This window comes from Anolis carolinensis, unplaced genomic scaffold (assembly GCF_035594765.1).
Source record: "Anolis carolinensis isolate JA03-04 unplaced genomic scaffold, rAnoCar3.1.pri scaffold_11, whole genome shotgun sequence".
NCBI lineage: Eukaryota > Metazoa > Chordata > Lepidosauria > Squamata > Dactyloidae > Anolis > Anolis carolinensis.
In genome coordinates, this window is record NW_026943822.1 from 15,398,711 (window position 1) to 15,422,814 (window position 24,104).

Consider the following 24,104-nt stretch of genomic DNA (forward strand, 5'->3'; position numbering starts at 1 on the left):
TTCAATATAAGATGTGTCTGTAGCTTAGTAGGCCTCAGTATGAGAAGGCTTGGTGTGAGAAGCTCCAGTGAAAGAAGTCCCAGGTTGAAGGTCTCAAGTGTGAAGCTCCAGTGTGAAGGCTCCTGTGTAAATCTGGTGTGAGAGGAGGCTCTGTGAGAGCGAAGCTGTTTACCTGCATGAGCAAGAAGCCCAGCGTGGAAGCAAAGAAGGAAATATAAAGAACTTTATTTGTGTGATGGAAACCTTGATTTGTAAATAGCGCAACCATATTATTTTGTTACAAAGAAAAACCTCCAAAGGAAGATCTACCATTGGTCTGTGTTTGTTCTTTTTATCACTTTTGACTACTGATGCTGGGCCATAAGTTACTCTGTTGTACATTTATAGGGAGGGTCTTTTGTTAATAAGCCCACTCGCCCAACAGACCTTCCCCAGCCTGGTGGAAATGCTAGACTACAACTCCCGTGAGCTTTGGCCAGTCATGGCTATTCGGCATTTCTGGCGCAGGAAGAGGAATCCTGCACATTGAGGAAAGATGGCATAGTAAAGCTAAAGGTTTCCCCTGACATTAAGTCCAGTCGTGACCGACTCTGGGGGTTGGTGCTCATCTCCATTTCTAGGCCGAAGAGCCGGCGTTGTCCGTAGCACCTCCAAGGTCATGTGGCCATTGGAATGACTGCATGGAACGCCGTTGCCTTCCCGCCGGAGCGGTACCTATTGATCTACTCACATTTGCATGTTTTCGAACTGCTAGGTTGGCAGGAGCTGGGGCTAACAGTGGGTGCTCATTCCGCTCCCGGGATTTAAACCTGGGACCTTTTGGTCTGCAAGTTCAGCAGCTCAGCGCTTTAACACACTGTGCTACCAGAGGCACAGATATCCTCAAATCACCTTGAACTGATAATACAGCTCCCTGGCCCTCCTTTTGTGTATGAATATTATATGAATTTGTCTGCACCCAACACTGCTGGAGAAATTATACTCTTTAGCCAGGATTGCACCACCTGACATCTGTCGGGAAGCAGCAGCCAGCAATGAAAGGACCAAGGCATTGACATCTCCGGTCCATCCTCTGTTAGGATATCAGCCAGCATGCCAATGATTTAAATCAAGAAACAGCTTCCTAAGATCCACCCAGATACTCTCAGGAACACCTCAGCAAGCGAGAGTCCAAAAGTGGCAGGTTAAAGCCTGGAACCTCAATCAGTGACTGATACTGTATGGGGAACTCCCTCCTGGACACATAGAAGACTGGGCAACGTGGAAGGCTCTGAACAGACTGTGCTCTGGTACCACGAGATGCAGAGTCAATCTCAAGAAATGGGACCACAAAGTGGAGTCCATGGCATGCGAGTGTGGAGACCAAACCACAGACCACTTACTGCAACGCAACCTGAGCCCTGCCACATTTACGATGTGTTGGATTATGGTTGTGTATGTATGAAATGTAAAACATGCAAAATAAGAATAGACACTGAAAAAAAACCCTCATGTTTATAATTAAATGAAGCTCTTTTTTTCCTCCAGCACGAAAGCAAAGTGTTTTTTAAAATGCACATCACCCCCAGCGCGTTTATAACAAGGGGCATTAAAACCTCAGAGCAGCCCCCTTCTGCTTGTTACAGTTTTGAATTCCTCCCTAATGGTTTGCAGTATGAGAGAGGATGCGATGTACTTTATTGTATTGCCTACTCAGATCTCCGCTTCCTGTGTGCTCACTCCTTTGCAGTTTTTATTGTGCCTTCAGAGTAAATTTGATCGGCACAGGAAGTGCCATTAGATATCGAGCAGGGAGTCAATAAAGAGAGGCTCGGTTTCTAAAAACAGTGCATCGCCGCTTCCCTCCTCGCCCCAGAATTGCAAAAGATTTTTCTTCTCGCTTCACCCCCCCCTGCCTTTCCAACCCTCTCATGCTGCATTGCAGAAATAACAGCACACATGCACATACTCACACAAGCGACATGCTGTTTTTTCCTCAACGGGAATGAATTAGATCTATTGGCATGGTAATGATTGATGTCTTCATCCATTCACTACCTAGCAGTACATTAAGAACTGCCCCTTTCACCAAAAGTCACATTTTGCATGGCTACTAGTTTAGTATATTTATGGTGCATGAGTCACTGGGCTTCCTCCTGATTGGTGGAGAATTAAACACCCCTGGGACTGTCAGTCAGTTCCAGCCATTCTCGGCTTCATTCACAGATTTATTTAGCTTGCACACAGCGAAATTCATTCAGAAAACTTCATTCATAAAAACGGCAACATTCTCTCTCATCTTTCACAGAAATAAGCTGCCATGACCTGGAGATTGAGGAAAATCTACAGATGACTCAAAAAGGCTGCCAGAGACGTTTCCCGAGAATCTTTTCATTCATAAGATCGTGCTTCGGACAACCTGAAGCCCAGTTCTGCCGGATCATAAATCTACGAGGACTATTTTGGGGGGAGATTTCAGTGCTAAGGGGATCTTTTCAGAATCAGCTAGGTTCTTATCAACAGAAACCGAGCATCAGCTACATGGGATTTCCCCACCTACGTTTAAATTGCTTTGAAATTGCAAATTAACAATATTTTCCTACAGCAGAGCAGTTCAAGAGTATAAAGGTTTGGGGCTTTTATTTTGTAGAGGGGAAAAAAATCTCTAATTGTCGTAGACATGTTTCTGCTGTCTCTTTCAGGGCACAAAGTACAGTTTCTCTATTTTGTTTTATTTGTTAACTGCCGTCAGAGCTTTACTGTGTTTAACGATACAGGAATATGGCAGTGAGTGTTCATAGCTGAGGGCAATTCAGAGCTTGCTTGCCAGTGTTACGACCGACCGAGAACAGCTTTTCAGATTAAACAGCTGCAGCTTTCTTGAGTTTACCTGCATCTGTGTTTCATTTAGATTTAATTCCAAAGAGCCAGATGTCAGGACATAACGAAACTGGGTTTATTGAAAGGAGGAAGCCGCTCGAGAAACCGTCGAGAACACCGCTGGTGAACCGACCTGCTCTCTTCTTCTTCCTGTTCAAAATTGTTCTGCTTTGCTTAATTCCTTATTACTTTCTTTCATTCATAAGAAGGAAGCTGACTTAGGAGGGGAAAGGCACCCGGCGACAGAACTTGGAAGGCTATGAGAGAACGCGTTCCACAAAGCCTCAGTGGACACATACTGTATGTAGGACTGGCAAGAGACCCAGGGATGCTTCACAGGGCAAAGTACAGTCGTTTCAGGAATGAGTCCGTCACACCGTTGGAGGAAGATGCACACGGCGGTCCTCTCCACCTCAAAGCCTCGGCATCCTCTCCAGCCTCGGCACCCAACATCCCCATCGAAGAGGTTGCCATCGGCACCCCGAACAGCTCCCTGGCTTTGGGGACTCTGATACCTCGCATGGCTAACATTAAGCTGGCCAACCCTTCTGCTCTCCCGAGCTTCAAGAACTTCTGCCTACGGACTAAAGAGGTGCCGAGGATCAAGCTCACAGAATGCACAACCGTCCCAGCCAGCCCAGCCTTGCCGGACATCAATTCGTCCACCTGCCTCTCCACTTCGCATTCGCGGAGCGACGAGAAGACCCCCAAGGCGAACCCAAACCTCCAAGGGGACAGTTTCTTGCTGAGCTCTGAAGACTCTGCCATCCTATCGAAACTGGACAAAGATCTCGGACACAAGGGTGAATCGCGTTTGGAAGCTGGGATATCGTACACCGTCCGGGTAAGTCGTTTCTTTTCCTTGCCTTTAAAAAAATATTATAACTTAATAGTACAGTAGAGTCTCACTTATCCAACGTTTTGGATTATCCAACGCATTTTTGTAGTCAGTGTTTTCAAGACATTGTGATATTTTGGTGCTAAATTCGTAAATACAGTAATTACTACATAGCATTACTGCATATTGAACTACTTTTTCTGCCAAATTTGTTGTATAACTTGATGTTTTGGTGCTTAATTTGTAAAATCATAACCTAATTGGATGTTTAATAGGCTTCTCCTTAATCTCTCCTTATTATCCAACTGTTCTGCCGGCCTGTTTATATTGGATAAGTGAGACTCTACTGTATTTATTTATTGTATCAGAAGTGAACCAAGGGTACAGTTGTAATGTATTTTAAAACAAAACAAAGTTTTAAAAAAATTGCCATTATACTAAATGTCTTTTGACCAGTGGCTGGCCACTTGGAGTGCCTCTGGTCTTGCTCTAAGAAGGTCCTCCATTGTGCATGTGGCAAGGCTCAGACTATATTGCAGTAGTCACACTTGCATGCCTTAATATAATACTTATTTTGGAAGAGTGTTTATAACAGCCCCACTGTATGTCAGTGCTCAAAGCAACTCTATTTCTGTCTCGATCTTTGTAACCATTCTGCAAAAAAAAAAAAAATGCAAAAAAATATCTCCACATTACAGGTGGAAATTGATTGTGGTCTTGCCATAAAGTCACCTTGTGGATCTGGGATTTTTGAATGATTTCTTGGTTCAGTATCTTACCTGGTACTCTGCTGCCATTGTGTTTGTATTTGCCTGTCCTAGGTTAAGTATCTGGTTAGAAATATACTACATAAACTAGTGGTGGGGAATAGGAAAACCCATGCGACTCCTGGGTATTTTTGTTATTCATGAATGAAAAAAAAGCACATGCCACCCACAACCCCGTGTGCTGCGTGTGTACAAACGTGAGGCAGGACTCAGTGAAGGAAAACGTGGGGGGATACAGTTATTTTTAAAACAGATGTACATCCCTAGTCAGTGTGCTATTGCATTCGAGTTACCTGTTGTGGGTAATGTAACCACAAAGGTGTCATACATGATCTTAAGAAAATAACCGCGCTCTGAGACAGATGTTTTGTAAGACAAAATAAAAAGCATGCTGGTGCAGGCTAGCATGGGTTGGAATAATATGTTCTCTTTCAATAAACTGGCCCTAGTGAAGGAGTATAGCTATTATGAAGGAGGATAGAATTAAAGCATTTTCACATGAAAATAAAAATTCTGCCTCCCTGAGGAAATGTCTCTTCAGTCCCCCAAATGTTTAGCTTTGCAGCAACTGAACATTCGAGCCAAGCATTTAGAAATATAATTCAGGCATGCAAAGAAAAAGGCAGGCGAAGTGATCAAGAGAATGCAAATATGACGGTTCCAGCTATGAATAATTTTCAAGTATCTAACTCTCTGGAGGGTTAGAAACAAGAGGACTGAAGGGAAATGTAATTGGGTAGGATGCCCCCTTCTCCTGCATTAGATCGACACTGTCCCTGGGTTGCATTTTGCAATTCATCTCCATCCCGTGCCTTTGGAAAGGGTGAAGCAGGTGTGTTTTGTTTTCTTCCCTTGCATCTCATTGCTAGACCATCTGTGTAGGGCCTGAGACCTCCGTGTCCCTGTGCCACCCCACCTTCCCTCTCCATGTGTGTCCATGTGCCTCCGTGAAACACGTGATGAAAAGCAAGGAGATGCAACATCCGTCCCTAGGGCTGGATCCAATCGTGCCGTGTGCCTCAACTCTCTCAGGTTGAAAAGGTCTGGTAGCATTTGAAAATGCAAACAATTCGACTGTTGGTTTATTTTATTTTATCTTGCAATTTGGGTCCTTTTATCCCCGAGGCCTTACTGTAGCTTGCTTACTTTATGAATAAATCCAGCATCAGCAAACTGTTCTTATCTTTGGCTGGGTTTGCACTCTTTGAATTGCATGATATGGTCTGTGTAGACCAAGCATGGGCAAACATGGGCCTTCCAGGTGTTTACGGACTTCAACTCCCACCATTCCTAACAGCCTCAGGCCCTTTTCTTTTCCTTCTCAGCTGCTTAGGCTGTTAGTAATGGTGAGAGTTGAAGTCCAAAACACCTGGAAGGCCCAAGTTTGCTCACCCATGTAATGCAGTTTGAACTGAACGATATGGGTCTGCACTGACCATATTATGCAGTTTAAACTGCATTGTTTAGCAGTGTCGATCTAGCCATCATCTCCTACCAGGTTGTCATGTAAACAAGGCCTAGAGGAAAAGGGAAAATAAACTAGCACAGACCTCACAATCTCTGACGATTCCTGCCATAGATGTGGGTGAAACATCAGGAGAGAATGCTTCCGCAATATGGCCATAGCTTATGTGGCTGAGAGGGGAAAGGAAAGGGCCTGAGGCTGTTAGGGATTGTGAGAGTTGAAGTCCAAAACACCTGGAGGGCCCAAGATTGCTCATCCATGTGATGCCGTTTGAACTGAACGATATGGGTCTGCACTGACCATATTATGCAGTTTAAACTGCATTATTCGGCAGTGTCGATCTAGCCATCATCTCCTACCAGGTTGTCATGTAAACAAGGCCTAGAGGAAAAGGGAAAATAAACTAGCACAGACCTCACAACCTCTGACAATTCCTTCCATAGATGTGGGTGAAACGTCAGGAGAGAATGCTTCTGCAATATGACCATAGCTTAAGCAGCAGTTATTGGAGAGAGAAAGTGGGGTATAAATAAGGTAAAGGTAAAGGTTTCCTCTGACATTAAGTCCAGTCGTGAACGACTCTGGGTGTTGGTGCTCATCTCCATTTCTAAGCTGAATAGCCGGCTTTGTCCATAGACATCTCCAGGTCATGTGGCCGGCATGACTGCATGGAGCGCCGTTTTAAATAAATAAGCACAATAATAAAAATAAAGAATTATTATAATTCTTTAAAAGCCTGCCTAAATAAAAATGTTTTTGTCTGAGTGCTAGCCATTCTGGTTATGATATCCAATTATGTTTCCTCCGAAATGATATTTGCAAGTTCATTAGCTATGCATTATAAGTGAGGGGTTTTAATGGCAGAGGAGCAAATCCTCTCCAGGTTTAAGTCCAAACTTGTCCATGGTGCTGAATTTATTTTGGGAAGAAGTGACTAGGCAAGTTGCCATTTACAGACTGGAGACAGACTTGCTTTTAGCACTGAAACTTAATCCTCAGTGAGCTGTAAACTTGGAAAACACTGTATTCATTGTTATTTTGCTGCCTGCAGTAAGATGATTAATCGTAATGTCCTGCTAAGCATTTTTGAAGGCATTTCGTGGTTGTTTTTTTATATTTATATTGCTATGGCTTGCTACTCCTCCTAGAGCAATGATGGGCAACCTTTTGCGCTTGGTGTGTCAAAATTCACCAAAAAACCTAGCATGACTTGGGTGGTGTGTCACTTTGAGAAAAAACCCCATAATTTCACAATATGTATAGTTTAAATAACAAAAATGTATTATTGTAATATATAACTGTATTTAATAAATCAAAAACTATTTACAACCATTATTTCCATGTACAACAATCTATGGTACCTCTTGCAGTTTCCACGCTTCTTTCTATTCTAGTTTCAATGTAGTCATGAATAATATAATAATAATATAATAGTATAGTAGAGTCTCACTTATCCAAGCTAAATGGGCCGGCAGAAGCTTGGATAAGTGAATAACTTGGATAATAAGGAGGAATTAAGGAAAAGCCTATTAAACATCAAATTAGGTTATGATTTTACAAATTAAGCAGTTCTATACGCAGTAATGTTATGTTGTAATTACTGTATTTACGAATTTAGCACCAAAATATCACGATATATTGAAAACATTGACTACAAAAATGGCTTGGATAATCCAGAAACTTGGATAAGCGAGGCTTGGATAAGTGAGACTCTACTGTAATAATATGATGATATACTATAATAATAATAATAGAATAATAATAGAATGATATAATAATTATATATATATATATATATATATATATATATATATATATATATATATATATATGGTAATGAAATTTTGGCCTAGGACAAAACAACAAAACGACACATCCCAGAAACACTAAACTTGGCAGCACAGCCCCTCATCCATGCCTCTGTGTTCATACAACAAAAAGAAAAGAAAAATAAAGTCCTAATTAGAGGGAGAGGAATAATTGTTTTTATCCAATTGCTGCCAGTTAGAAGGCTAAGCTTCCAAGAATTTGCAGCACTTTATCAGTCACCTCGTGTTTACAATATTTATATGGTGCACCTTACCCAGTCTACTTTTACAATCTCTCCGTTTTAATCCATGTTTTTATTAGTTCTTGTTTTTTATTGGCTAATGTTTAAATTTTTTTAATTGTGCATGTTTTTGTCTATTGCTGTGTTTTGTACTGCTGTTGTTTTTATTCGGGCTTGGCCCCATGTAAGCTGCCCTGAGTCCCCTTTGGGGAGATAGAGGTGGGGTATAAAAATAAAGTTGTTATTATTATTATTATTATTATTATTATTATTATTATTATTATTATTATAAGCTCCATCAAGGGAAAACCTTTACCCTTGACCTTAACTACCACCAATTCCTCAATACTTTATTTCCCTTACCACCAGACTTCGCCACAGCAACGCGTGGCCGGGCACAGCTAGTGTGTGTGTGTGTGTATGTATGTGTGTATATATATATATATATGTGTGTGTGTGTGTGTGTGTGTGTGTGTGTGTGTGTGTGTGTGTATATATATATATATATATATATATATATATATATATATATATATATATGTAATGTGCATAATTCCCATGGAGTAAACAACAAAACCACTGGACCAAATCACACCAAATTTGGCCACAAAAGACATAGTCATCCAATCAATCTGCATGTGGCAGCGTGGCAGCAAAAATGGCTAGGCGTGTCAGTGCTGACACGCGTGTCATAGGTTGGCCATCACTGCCCTAGAGACTAGGACGTGGAACAGTGGCTTCAAACTACAGCAAAGGAAATTCCACGTGAACATTAGGAAGAACCCCCCTCACTGTGAGAGCTGTTCAGCAGTGGAACTCCCTGCTGCAGAGAATGATGGAGGCTCCTTCTTTGGAGGCTTTTAAGCAGAGGCTGTATTGCCATCTGTTGGGATGCTTTGAATGCAATGTATCCTGCTTCTTGGCAGATTGGGGTTGAACAGGATGGCCCATGAGGTTTCTTCCAACTCTATGATTCTATCGGATCATAACATCTACCTATGATCCTACCAGTCAGACAATGCTGGGATATCTGCAGGGTCAGTCCTAATAAGCTTTTCCTTAATCCGTCCTTATTATCCAAGATATTTGCTTATCCAAGCTTCTGCCGGCCCATTTAGCTTGGATAAGTGAGACTCTACTGTATTAACGCAGAATGTATCCACAACTTCAGGTGGTAGAGGCTGCAGAGAGGCATCCTTTTTGCTGTTTCTCTTGTTTCTCTTGGCTATTCCCTTCTCCTTATTCCCATTTCTCTTAACTAGCCTGTTGCATACCAAAGGTGAAGAAGGGGACATACATGGTTAAGGAACATCAGAATTGTGGTCAAGATGGGCAACTAGTATTAATAAGTAAGAACACACAAGGTAAAAGCATGCACAGCAGTTTGCTTTTGCCTGAGATTCTTGGCAAGGGCACTAAACAGTGAATGTCGCTGCCAAATTGGGAATGTTGGAGGGTATGTGATCCAGAGCTATTGTGAAAGGTTTTAAAACAAACATCCTGTTCTCTGTATTGATAGAAAAACAGAATGCAATGCACAGGCAAATAGGTGTACGGCTAAGACAGGTCAGGTGTGGAAAATGTGGTTCTCGAGAAATCATTGATGCAGCAAGACATTTCCTCTGCCAGGAAGTGGAAGAGAGAGAGCATATTCAAATAAAGTTAGCTAGCCTACCGGATGCCATCTCTTTATGGGAAATTCCACAGATGGTTTATATTTGTGACCTTATACACAAAGATTTGACCAAACAAAAAATGGTCCCGGTGGCGAAGTGCGTTAAAGCGCTGAGCTGCTGAACTTGCAGACTGAAAGGTGCCAGGTTCAAATCCCAGGAGCGGATTGAGCGCCCGCTGTTAGCTCCAGCTCCTGCCAACCTAGCAGTTCGAAAACATGCAAATGTGAGTAGATCAATAGGTACCATTCCGGCGGGAAGGTAACAGCGCTCCATGCAGTCATGCCAGTGGCCACATGACCTTGGAGGTGTCATGACTGAGAGGTCATGAGTTCAAAGCCCGGGTCGGGTTAAGCCTCCAACCATTAAAAAAAAAAATAGCCCCGGCTTGCTGTTGACCTAGCAGCCCCGAAAGACAGTTGCATCTGTCAAGTAGGGAAAATTTAGGTACGCTTTATGCGGGAGGCTAATTTAACTAATCTACAACACCATAAAACTGCTCACAAGGAAAAGAAGAGGAAGAACAGCCACCAATGGACGGTGAAGCAACAGCTCCCCCTGTTGCCGGAATCGTGAACCTGGAAAGATGTTAAAATGCCTCTGTGTCTGTCTAAAACTGAATGTTGTTTGTCTGTTGGCATTGAATGTTTGCCATATATGTGTTCATTGTAATCCGCCCTGAGTCCCCTTCAGGGTGAGAAGGGCGGAATATAAATACTGTAAATAAATACATAAATATGGACAACGCCGGCTCTTCGGCTTAGAAATGGAGATGAGCACCAACCCCCAGAGTCAGACATGACTGGACTTAACGTCAGGGGAAAATCTTTACCTTTACCTATATTACAACAGGCTATTGCAGAGTAAGGCTGCAGAACAAAATTAATCCAGACACTATGGAAAATGTTCCCTGGATTTATGGCTTTCAGTAGTAAGCCTTGTAAGAAGAATAGTGCTATAAATGTTTTTGTTTCATCAGAAGATGACCACAGAGGTGTGCTAGAGCAAGGCCTCTTAAACCTTTCCCACTCAGGACCCCTTCTCGCCCAAGAAATTTGCACACAACTCTAGATATATAAGTATATAAAATAGGTATAAAAATAAAAAATTTACTGGTGACAAATCAGCACTTTCAAGGCTTGCTAAACAGTATAAATGGTACTATTTATGAAGTACAGCTGAAGCATTTGCTGCAGAGTCCACTGTAAACCCTGCACAACACATTCATGCAAATGCCTAAAACAGTCACTAGGTGGCATTAAGAAAACTTTTACTGTTCCCAATATTTTTCAGGAGCCTCCGGTGGCTCAGTGTGTTAAAGCGCTGAGCTGCTGAACTTGCAGACCGAAAGGTCCCAGGTTCAAATCCGGGGAACGGAGTGAGCGCCCGCTGTTAGCTCCAGCTTCTGCCAACCTAGCAGTTCGAAAACATGCAAATGTGAGTAGATCAATAGGTACCGCTCTGGTGGGAAGGTAACGGCATTCATGCAGTCATGCCAATGGCCACATGACCTTGGAGGTGTCTACGGACAACGCCAGCTCTTCAGCTTAGAAATTGAGATGAGCAGCAACCCCCAGAGTTGGACATGACTGGACTTAACATCAGGGGAAAACCTTTACCTTTACTTTAACACTAATCAAAGGAGATCCCATTTGGGGTTGGGAGCCTCAGTTTAAGAAGCAGTGTGTCATAGAGATATCATATGATTCAAACCTATGAATAATGAGATCTGTAAAAGTTATACCTGCAAATGTGAAGTGCCAACTGCATCTTCTTTGGAACTAACAATTGAATTTAGGCCTAAATCTCTGGCTATTTTTAGAGTTGAACAGAAGAAGGAGTTGTAAGGTTGCACATCACAGCTTTGAAGCACAAGTGAGAAGATCTTAAAGAAAACGTTGATCCAAAACAAGACATTTTTCCATATTTAGAACATGCAGGCTCGTGCCTCGGATATTTTTATCTCTGCTGTTAAATGTGGTGGGAGGGGAAGAACAGCAGCCACGATGCTAAGGAGATGCGGCTGTCCTCCTCCAACTTGGCACTCATTCCTACTCATTCCTAGTTATACTTCTCCAACGGTATTATTTTTTCCATTAAGCTCAGTCGGTTTCAGCATGGGCAAACTTGGGCCGTCCGGGTGTTTTGGACTTCAAGTCCCACAATTCCTAACAACCAGTAGGAATTACTTTACTTCAAGTAAAGTAAATAATCTTTACTTTACTTGAAGAACTTGCTATAGTGGAAAATTGGCTATTCTAGGTTTTCTGTACTTCATAAACTACCACACAGCCGAAACCGGTCGTGGATGGTTATAAACTTTGGATTTATTTAAAATTTTGGACTCAAAAAGGATTTACAAACGTGGCCATATGGATTTGAATGTACAGTCTTCTATGTGGAACATGAACTTTGTATGTTATTGGACTCACAAACCTTGAGTATAAGAGGTATGCTGTCTATGAACATATGTAGTTGTAATATATTGATTATATTGCTTTGGATTCTGCTTTAGGAATTCTCGCCTTTCCTATATAAGAATGATTTTGGTTTAGAGACGTGGATTTTGAATCATTTAGTATAATTTGAACCTCTAAAATCCTAAAATTGAATGTTCCATGACTATAACATATATATGAAATACTGTCTTATAGTTTGTATTATTGGATTATATTTTGTAGTGGGCTCTTCTTTGGGGGATCCCTTCTCTGTAGTGAATTCTGGGTTTGTACAGTACTTTTCATGATGTGCAATCTATCTATATATATATAAAAGAGTAATGAAATTTCAGCCTAGGACAAAACAACAAAACTACACATCCCAGAAACACTAAACTTGGCAGCACAACTCCTCATCCATGCCTCTACATTCATACAATAAAAAGAAAAGAAAAATAAAGTCCTAATTAGAGGGAGAGGAATACATGTTTTTATCCAATTGCTGCCAGTTAGAAGGCTAAGCTCCGCCCACTTGGTCTCCTAGCAACCCACTCAGCCCAGGGGACAGGCAGAGTTAGGCCTCACTTAGGCCTCTTCCACACTGCCTATAAGATACAGATTATCTGATTTTAACTGGATTATATGGCAGTGTAGGCCCTTCCACACAGCTATATAACCCATTTATAATGGACTTTATGTCAGGGGAAAACCTTTACCCTTTACCTTAATTACCACCAATTCCTCAATACTTTATTTCCCATACCACCATACTTCGCCACAGCAATCCGTGGCTGGGCACAGCTAGTCAATGTATAAAGTAGGGAGGGGAAAAATCTAACTTTTCCCCAAAGCAAGGCTCTTCCTTGCACATCCGACCTCCTTCCATTTATTTATTTCCGATATTTCATTTGGGCAATCATTGCAAGATCAGAAGCATGGCAGAGCGGGAAGTGAAACGCTCCCTTGACTCCTGAAAGGATTATTATTTCTGTTTACATTTCCCTCTTTCTTTCTCATAATATGTAGTCCTTATATGTCTAGAAAATAGCGGTTTCTCCTCTGAATGTTGACCCAGCCTTGTTTCTGCCCCATGGCTGTGCCTCTCCATGCATCCCGATTTCTCTTGGGAAGGAAATGAACTTCAGTGACTCAGTGCCTCTTCAACTTATCTATGATTCAGGAGGTGGGGGATATTTTTAGCTTCTCCCTCTTGTTTTTGATCTGGTGCACTGGGTGCAAACGTTTAATTACTATATCCGGGGAGGACCGCGCAAGGCACAGGTGTCTGCTCAAAGACCCTGGCAGCTCCAAATCGCATCAAAGACACGGACAGAGAGAGTGGGTTGCAACTGCTCCAGCCACTTCCTTTGTAATTACGGCGGATGAGTCATCCGCCTTGGCATCCTGTGGGTGACTGACCTGGCACCGAGGCCTGGCTATTGCGATTGATCCGTGGCTTGCACAGTTAAACACTAAACTGCACACGACATACACCCCTAAAAGTAGGATGATAGATTAATTGAGATTCTGGGTGTCTGTGCACTATATAATTCATGTAGTTTGACACCACTTTAACTACTATGGCTCATTGCTGTGGAATCCTGGGAGTGGTAGTTTGGTGAATTATCTGCACTCTTTGGCAGAGAAGGCTCAACACTGTGTGAAACGACAACTCTCAGGATTCCTTAATGTTAAACCATGGCAGTTAAAGTGATGTCAAACTGCATTAATAATAATAATAATAATAATAATAATAATAATAATAACAACAACAACAACTTCGGCACACTGGGTGCCGTGCTGGCACACTGGGTGCTGTGCCAAAAGATCTCAGCTGGCATTTGGAAACAATTGACATTGACAAAATTACGATCTGCCAACTGCAAAAGGCCACCCTACTGGGATCTGCGCACGTCATCCGAAAATACATCACACAGTCCTAGACACTCGGGAAGTGTTCGACTTGTGATTTTGTGATACGAAATCCAGCATATCTATCTTGCTTGCCTTGAAAGTTGTCTTCACTTTCTTAGAGTTCTGTTTTTTGCCCCAAATTGAGGCTTCTGCAGACAGCGTTGCCCTTTTTCCTATTGCTTTCCAGGCCTGACCTTTTTTTTTTTTCGTGTCAGGAGCAACCGGAGTTGTTTCTGGAGTGAGAGAATTGGCCGTCTGCAAGGACGTTGCCCAGGGGACAATGTTTTACCATCTTTGTGGGAGTCTTCTCTCATGTCCCCACATGGAGCTGGAGCTGATAGAGGGAGCTCATCCGCGCTCTCCCCGGGTGGGATTCGAACCTGGCAGCCTTCAGGTCAGCAACCCAACCTTCAAGTCATGAGGCTTTTATCCCCTAGGCCACCGGAGGCTCCTGGCTGACCCTACTATTAGGCAAGATGAGAAAAGCACATTTGAAGTTTCGTAAAAGGATTGAAAATGTTTATTTGCTTTTATTCTCCTTGGATTGCCAGGGATGCAGAGATGCACCTGTAGGTTTGGTTTTTGTTTTTGTCTTGTGCCAAAATCTTGGACTGATGTGGGAATAATGCAATTCAGCTTGGCTGCATCCTTTATTGATCTGCCTCGGGCCACACCATGTCTTTGGGCCAACCCTTTCCCTTGCTCTTAAAACAGTATGCTCTTAAGGCCTGCCAACTGCAGCCTGGAGGTGAATGCGGCTTCAGTGAAACCGTAATCAAGATTAACTCCACTCGGGAGGATAATTGATGGCAAAGCCCCGTTTTGATTTCCCTCCTGCCTCCACCTCTGCCCCCCTCTTTGCTCCGTTCCGCTTCCCACGCATCTGTTCGGGGTGATCTTACTCACAGTCATATGATCTCAGCCTATGACTCACCTACTCCTCCAAATCGGTGGCTTCATCAAGGATGGCAAAGCTCAGCCAGCCGGTTTCCAAGACTCTTAGCAGGAGAAGAGAAAACACAACACACACGGAAAACACTTGCAACGCTTTACAGAGTGTAGATGGCACATTTTGATTCATCAAAGACATCTAATCTCCAAGAGAAGGTTTAAAGGTGTGATTTGCGACGTTTGGATTTCTTTGCATCCACATTTTGAACTTTTGCATGGTCCCCTGCTCCATTCCCTATTTTAAATTACATCAGGGACTGGGGAGCTAGTTGCAGACTCTTATGCTTGTAATTTATTTCAGAAGCAACAAGAGTCATTCAATTTTTTGCTCTTTATATATGCCCGATGACGCAGCGGTTAAACCACTGAGCTGCTGAACTTGCTGACCGAAAGGTTGATGGTTTGAATCTGGGGAGCGGAGTGAGTGCCCGCTGTTAGCCCCAGCTTCTGGCAACCTAGCGTTTCGAGGATATGCCAATGTGAGTAGATCAATATGTATCGCTCCGGCGGGAAGTAACAGCGCTCCATACAGTCATGCCGGCCACATGACCTTGGAGGTGTCTACAGACAACGCTGGCTCTTCATCTTAGAAATGGAGATGAGCACCAACCCCCAGAGTTGGACACGACTGGACTTAACGTCAAGGGAAAACCTTTACCTTTACTCTACCTATATGGTACAGAGTAGGGGACGCCTGGCTCGACAGCAGTATGTGTGAAAAAGATCTTGGAGTCCTCATGGACAACAAGTTAAACATGAGCCAACAATGTGATGCGGCAGCAAAAAAAGCCAATGGGATTTTGGACTGCATCAATAGGAGTCTAGTGTCTAGATCCAGAGAAGTCATGCTGCCCCTCTATTCTGCCTTGGTTGGACCACACTGTGTCCAATTCTGGGCACCGCAGTTCAAGGAAGATGTGTCCAGATGAGGGCGACTCAAATGATCAAGGGTCTAGAAAACAAGCCCTATGAAGAGTGGCTTAAAGAGCTGGGCATGTTTAGCCTGCAGAAGAGAAGGCTGAGAGGAGACATGATAGCCATGTACAAGTACATGAAGGGAAGTCCTCGGGAGGAGGGAGCAAGCTTGTTTTCTGCTGCTCTGGAGACTAGGACGCGGAACAATGGCTTCAAACTACAGGAAAGGAGATTCCACCTGAACATCAGGAAGAACTTCCTCACTGTGAGAGCTGTTCACCAGTGGAACTCTCTGCTTTGGAGTGTGGTGGAGGCCCCTTCTTTGGAGGCTTTTAAGCAGAGGTTGGATGGCCATCTGTCGGGGGTGCCTTGGATATGATTTTCCTGCTTCTTGGCAGAGGGTTGGACTGAATGGCCCACGAGGTCTCTTCCAACTCTATGATTCTGTATATATGTTTCTAATACATGTCTATGAAAACAGCCTCCCTCCCCAAAAGGGCAGTTTCTAGCATATACTTAAATGGGGAGATTGTGGAATAATTGTATGCATTCTTGTTTTCGTCTTTTTAAATGAAAGAGCATGGTCTGAAATTGTATTGTGATTGGAATCTTTTTCTCTTTCTGTTTCTAGACATTTTAAATCATTGTGATTTCTTTCTTTCTCTCTCTCCAGTATATGGGCTGTATTGAAGTGTTGCAGTCAATGAGGTCTCTGGATTTTGGCACTCGGACGCATGTTACCAGGTAAGTTGCTCAGTTTTGTTCAAGGTATAAATAACAAGACCCCCAATTCCATAAAGAACATTTATTGATCTGCCTTGGGCCACACTGTCAGAAGGCAGGGAAATTCCAGACAAGAAACAATCAGGGCCAGTTAACACCTCCCAACAAAGGATTCCCCCAGGCAGGGAGCAGCCAGGCTTTGAAGCTGCAAGGCTATTCAGTGCTAATCAAGGTGGCCAATGGCAACAGTCACACTTGCCTCAATCAGACAAGAGTTCTTTCTCCCACCCTGGACATTATTCCACAGTTATATAAACCCCACTTGCTTGGTTTCCAACAGACCTCACAACCTCTTAGGATGCCTGCCATAGATGTGGGCGAAACATCAGGAGAGAATGCTTCCCCAGAGGGTTTTTAATAATCTATCCTGTATTTATTACGGTCTTACCTTTTATGTGTTTTTAATGTAATTTTTTATCCTGTATTGTTGTTTTAATTGATATATTGCATTACTGTTTTATCTGTTTTATATTGTGATTGTATTATGTTGCTTATATTTTGTCCTTATGTTGTTTGGGCCTCTGCCGCCCCGAGTCCCCACGGGGAGATGGTGGCGGGGTATAAATAAAGTTTTATTATTATTATTATTATTATTATTATTATTATTATTATTATTATTATTATTATTCTGGAACATGGCCAGACAGCCCGGAAAACTCACAGCAACCCATTTTATATATTGCTTCTATATCTTTTACTAGATGCCCAGAAAAAAACAGAGGGAAATCCTTGAATTGGTAGCTAGTCATAACCAACTAATGAAAAACTAATAAATACCTAACAGATGAAAAGAGAGTACATTTTAAATATTTCCGCCAGCTCTAAAGGAGATGCTAAAATGTGTGCAAAAGAATGTGCCTATTTATTAAAAGAGGTGCTGGGATTAAAGCTGAAGCAATGCATTTAAAAATGAATTGTTAAAAGCTTAAATCGTCAAAGCTCCCATTCGCGACGGTTTAATGCCGCCTTAATGGATTGTTCAGATTCGGAGCCGAGAGCTTTTTTCCTGTGGCAATTAACTTATACATATCATTAAACAGCAGAAAGGAAGGCTATAAGCAATGCTTTCAAAACATTTCAGGTTTATATTTCTCTGTATAGTAGTCGAAGCAAACACAATGTAATCCTGGAAAGGAAGAAAAAAAGGCCAAGTTAGTTAAAGGTGAAATCTCAGTCTCTATTTTTTAACTCTATTTTTAAGGTGCCAGATTACATGTACATTATTCAATATTACTGATTTAGCTCAGCAATGGAAAAGATATCCTGGCAGTTCAGAAAAAGTAGAGAAGCCATTCTTAACTGTATTCTCAAAGTAATGTTAACAATTTTCTTCCCACTGCAAAAGCATCCTCGAAATCTGTGCCATTTCTGAATACTAGTCTCAATTTGAGAATTGTTCAGTGCAATGTTTGCTAGTGGTATTTTTCTGCTAAAAGAAGCATTTTCTCTGCAGGAAACCGTTTCTAGGGGGTTGGCAGGCAATATTTTTGCATAGAAACCAGCAATTCTTTTTGCACAGTAAATAGTATTTTTCTGGTTTTTTTCCTGGGCAGAATTTTTTTTCTGCGCAGGAAATGCTATAGTTGGAGACAAAGTCTACACAATGTTTGCATGATTTTGGGCACAGACTAAACTTGGCACGCAGACCCAACATGGCCAACTGTGAGTAGGGTTTGGGGGAGGATTGACCCACAATTTTAGAAATTGTAGTTCACCTACATCCTTATTTATTTTGTAATGGGAACATTCATTAAAAGCAAAAGCAAAGACTGAGTTTTATATAGTGTTACAAATTACCTAAATTACCTCGAGGTTGGAATTCTGCAATGCATTTTACATTGAACTACCTGTGTACCAAGTTTGGAAACTCCAATGAGTTCAAAATATGGCAGTCAGATTACAGGCACATCTAGGAGTCAGCATATCACACTATACTAAGGTCACTCCACTGGCTGCGGATTAGTCTTTCATCCAATTACAAAATGCTGGATATTTAAAACCCAAAATGGTTTTGGTCCAGAATGCATCTACTGCTTAGAATCAATGCAATTTGGCATCACTTTAACGGGATTCTTGTATTTGTAGTTTGGCAGAGAAGGCTGAATGCATTGTGAAGACATCTCCCATGACTTCCTAGCATTGGGATGTGGAAAAGTTGTGTCAATTTGCATTAATTCTACAATGCAGATGCGTCCAAGGTGGAAGTTTTCATTCTGGTTGGGTGATGGGGAATAAATCCAAGACTCTCCTAGTTCCATCAGCACTTAGGCTTGAGTGGCCTCAGCATCCACCTATGCTCTTGGCCTTCTCACATTGATGACTAAACTGGTCTCACAACTTTTATGGATGCTGTGGCATGGAGAAATATCCAGTTGGGGGAAATGGGGAGGTTACAAGACCCTTTAATTCTGTGGAGGAACATCTCAGGAGAGAAAGGTCCCATGTGGCAAGGATCTACCTTGCTTGGAAGTTGTGGGTTTCATCTCTGGTAGATGGACTGTGTTGTGGTAATCCCTGAGCGGTTAGACTCGATTTAACCCTCTCTGGGGGAGATTCCACCAAAATGCAGCAGAGTAGCAAAAGCAAAAGCTTTCAAATGCAACAGTTACTTACACAGGGTGAGCAAAGAGAAGCCTTTCAGCTTAGGATGGCAATTGATTGCAGAGTCTCAGTAGAAGTTCAAAAAGTATTTATTCAGGTAAAAAGAACTCCAAAGGCTTGGGAGCTGTCTAGTCTACTCTAGACTGGTTTCTAAGGAAAAATAAGAAAGGGAAAATAACAAACATCTAAATAGTTACATCTTGCCAGGAGAGACAGCAAGATGCTGCTTATTAGCTAGAAGAACAAAGGGAGAAGAATGAACCAAAATGGTTCCAACCTCATGGTCCAGTTTATTGGGGCCATAAAAGACATTCTGACCAATGAGAAGTTAGTGTCCCTAAAGATTCACATTTCTACTAACTTCAAAGTAAGGGATGTGACGTAAACAGGATAGAGTGAAACATAGTAAAGCCTATCTAGGCATGCTTTGGAAACAGGGAAAGGATTCCCTCAATCTAACTCTATCATCTATTTATTTATTTACAGTACAGTAGAGTCTCACTCATCCAAGCCTCGCTTATCCAAGCCTCTGGATAATCCAAGCCATTTTTGTAGTCAATGTTTTCAATATATCATGATATTTTGGTGCTAAATTCGTAAATACAGTAATTACATCATAACATTACTGCATATTGAACTACCTTTTCTGTCCAATTTGTTGTATAACAGGATGTTTTGGTGCTTAATTTGTAAAATCATAACCTATTTTGATGTTTAATAGGCTTTTCCTTAATCCCTCCTTATTATCCAAGATATTCGCTTATCCAAGCTTCTGCCGGCCCGTTTAGCTTGGATAAGTGAGACTCTACTGTATTTATATTCTCACCCCGAAGGAGACTCAGGGCGGATCACATTATACACACATAAGGCAAACATTCAATGCCCATAAACACATCAAACAGAGACCGAGACAGACAGACGCAGAGGCAATTTAACCTTCTCCTGAGGGGATGTTCAATTCTGGCCACAGGGGGGAGCAGCTGCTTCATCATCCACTCTGACAGCACTTCCTCATTCCAGGTCATAAATTAGTTAAACTTGCCTCCCCACTTTTTTTATAAGTGGTACCTTATTTCATACTTGATAGATGCAACTATCTTTCGGGTTGCTAGGTCAGCAACGAGCAGGGGCTATTTTGTATTTTTAATTGACGGGTGCTCACCCTGCCACGAGCTGGCCTCGAACTCATGACCTCATGGTCAGAGTGATTTATTGCAGCTGCTCAACAGCCTGCGCCACAGCCCGGCCCCATCTATCTGACTACATTTAGACTTGAGTAGTCCAAGGTGATTCCCAACAGACTGGAGACATGGGTTTATAACAGGCAAGTTGTTCAGTACCTGAGTCTATCCCTCATGACATGTCAACACATCTCAGGAGTATGAAATAAAGGTTGTGACCATTGTATCTCCTGCTTTGGTGGCATGTGTGTGCTCCTGTGCACATCCTGTTAATGATGAGTGGCACTGGCATCGCAATGCACAGCCTGGAAATGGATTTAGCAATCACTGGAAAGAAATAGCCTAAATAAATTAGCCTCTGTATTTGGGGAAAAGGCAGAACGAGTAAGGAAGGGGTCATTTTACACTCAAAGGCAACTGCAAAAGTCTTGGGTGTCAATCTACTTGCCAAGCCCGAGGCCTGCGCCCGGCTCAATAATCCAGAGAGGAACTCTTTTCTGGAGGAGAAGCAAGCATGCAACAACACTGGCCCACTTTGTTCATTGTTTCTGCAAATCAGATGAAGAGAGCAAGGAAAGTGGGCTGATGTAAGGGAACAAGAATGCCATTGAAGATGGGCTTTTCAGCACTGGAGCCCTTGCCTTCACCCACAGAACAGAAAGGGATTGTGTGCCTCGTCCAAGTAGGAAGCCTAATCATCGTGAAGACAAAGTCGGCCTTATCCGATTTCAGATGCCTCCCCTCCCTAGATGTTTTGCCTGTCCTTTTTCAAGATTTATCGTAGCCATCCAGCAAGGTAGATATTGCACAACTCTCCCTCTTTGATATGTTTCCAAACAAATGAATAGATGTAAATCCGTAGGGCACTGCAGCTGAGAAAAACCCTCGGGGAAAGAACATTTATTTCCAGCCACACCGTTGTCATCCATTAAATTTTAGTGGGTTTGGCACTACTGTAGTTTTCCTGAGTTCTATGAAATATCAGGAGAAATTAATATGGCATCTCGCAGATCCCAGTCCTCTCTTTCTCTCTCCTCCAAGTAGCAGCAAAGCAGACCATTGGAACCCTAGGGCACCGAGACAACAAAAGTGACTGGCCTCCACATATTCATCCCACTTTGTCCTCCCATAGAAGCCTCCAATAAGTCAGGCAATTCATAAGCAGACACAAGGCAAACAATTCAGTAGAATAATGAACTATGGCCCGAATCTTATTTGTCATTACTAAAGAGCCATTAACTCAATTGGATTCCTCGCTATTCAACCATTTATTAAACGTGTCTAGTTTGGGATAAGCAGCAAGATGCCAAATAGTGGCCATGATCCTATAATTTTTAAATTTTTTATTGTGATTATGTGAAAAGAGCACAAAATCTACAAAATTCAACAATCAAAATACAAATACAGTAGAGTCTCGCTTATCCAACACTCGCTTATCCAACATTCTGGATTATCCAACGCATTTTTGTAGTCAATGTTTTCAATATACAGTAGAGTCTCACTTATCCAACATTCTGGATTATCCAACGCATTTTTGTAGTCAATGTTTTCAATATACAGTAGAGTCTCACTTATCCAACATTCTGGATTATCCAATGCGTTTTTGTAGTAAATGTTTTCAATATATTGTGATATTTTGGTGCTAAATCGTAAATACAGTAATTAGTACATAGCATTACTGCGTATTGAACTACAGTAGAGTCTCACTTATCCAACATAAACGGGCTGGCAGAATGTTGGATAAGCGAATATGTTGGATAATAAGGAGGGATTAAAAAAAAGCCTATTAAACATCAAATTAGGTTATGATTTTACAAATGAAGCACCAAAACATCATGTTAGACAACACATTTGGCAGAAAAAGTAGTTCAATACGCAGTAATGTTATGTTGTAAAGACTGTATTTATGAATTTAGCACCAAAATATCACGATATATTGAAAACATTGACTACAAAAATGCGTTGGATAATCCAGAACATTGGATAAGCGAGTGTTGGATAAGTGAGACTCTACTGTACTTTTTCTGCCAATTTTGTTGTATAACATGATGTCTTGGTGCTTAATTTGTAAAATCATAACCTAATTTGATGTTTAATAGGCTTTTCCTTAATCCCTCCTTATTATCCAACATATTCGCTTATCCAACGTTCTGCCGGCCTGTTTATGTTGGATAAGTGAGACTCTACTGTATCTACATAATATTGACTTGATCTGCTGAGATCTTCTGGGAGATATCATGTAATCAGTTTCAGTTCAGCGCTTATTCTGAGCAAAATTCACATGTGTGCTTGTTTCTTTGCACACAAATTATTTTATTTATTTATTTACAGTATTTATATTTCGCCCTTCTCACCCCGAAGGGGACTCAGGGCGGATCACATCACACATATAAGGCAAACATTCAATGCCTTGACATAGAACAAAGACAAAGACAAACACAGGCTCTGAGCGGGCCTCGAACTCATGACCTCTTGGTCAGAGTGATTTGTTGCAGCTGGCTGCAGTTGGTTGCTCAACAGCCTGCTCCACAGCCCGGCCCATTTGAAAAATTATGAAAAAAATGTGCCCAAAATGTTTATATGTAGCAAGTTTTTTTCTGTAGTCCATTCTCCCCCAAACCGCACCAGGACGTAAAGTGGGTCATGAGATGTCTGTGTGCCAAGTTTGGTCCAGTTTTGTCATTCATGGGAGTGGCAGTAGTCTGTGGAAGTGGAAGCCGAAGTGGGTGAAAGTAATATAAATCCCATCATCCATGGTCTATTCTCCCCCAACCTGCACCAGGACGTAAAGTGGGTCATGGGTGTCTGTGTGCCAAGTTTGGTCCAGGTCCTTCATTCATGGGGGTCGCAATGGTCTGTGGGAAGTGGGAGGTAATCGGAAAGCAGGGAGAAACACTGCCAAACATACATACAAACTATATACCGTATATACTCGAGTATAAGCCGACCCGAATATAAGCCGAGGCACCTAATTTTACCGCAAAAAAAACTAGGAAAACATTGACTCCAATATAAGCCGAGGTTGGTAAATTTCAGAAATAAAAATAGATACCAATAAAATTACATTGAGGCATCAGTAGGTTAAATGTTTTTGAATATTTACATAAAGCTCAAATTTAAGATAAGACTGTCCAACTCTGATCAAATCATTATTCTCATCTTCTTCAATGTCTATGTGCTTATGTATCCTTATGTTCCCGCAGTTCTGCAGTATTTATGCCTTCAAGAACGAGACTCCTTGATATTAGGCTTGCTTTGGACTTATTCATTCTTGCCAGAGGGTCTTGGATGAAGCAGCTGGGCATTCATTTATTGCCAAATGTCAGTTTGCCCCTCGTTTCCCCCCGATTCCATTCAGCTCCTCTGTGTGCTTTCTCTGCATAAGAAGACGCCCTGTGTCTTTCTCTTCTGGCCTCTGCTTATGCTTGGAGAGACGTCCTTTGCATCTTCATAAAGGCCGATTCTGTCGCTTGCTGTCTGGCGAGATATTTTTCTCAGGTTGCTTTGCAGAAACCTGAGGTTGCTTTGCTACAGTCTGTTTTGGTTCATCCACGTCACAGCTGTAGGATAAAAGGTTATAATGGGCTTTCGCAACCAGTTTTCCCGCCCTGTGATTATTTACTTGTGGTTGCAAATAGAGTCCTTGCTCTTTGAAATGTTTGCCTTATT

General features: G+C 42.0%; 1 protein-coding gene across 2 annotated transcripts in view; it reads left to right on the plus strand.

The window, feature by feature from the left end:
• The first annotated feature begins 855 nt into the window (after positions 1-855).
• The window catches only part of shc4 (SHC adaptor protein 4), a 49,448-nt gene continuing 26,199 nt past the window's right edge, over positions 856-24,104 (plus strand). Inside the window, exons 1-2 of one of the 2 annotated variants that reach the window (XM_062963141.1) lie at positions 856-3,703; positions 16,544-16,614. In XM_062963141.1, the coding sequence (XP_062819211.1) occupies positions 3,119-3,703; positions 16,544-16,614 (656 nt within the window). In that variant the 5' untranslated portion in view covers positions 856-3,118. The remainder of the gene's footprint in view (positions 3,704-16,543; positions 16,615-24,104) is intronic. The other variant, XM_003227628.4, reaches the window with a different exon arrangement.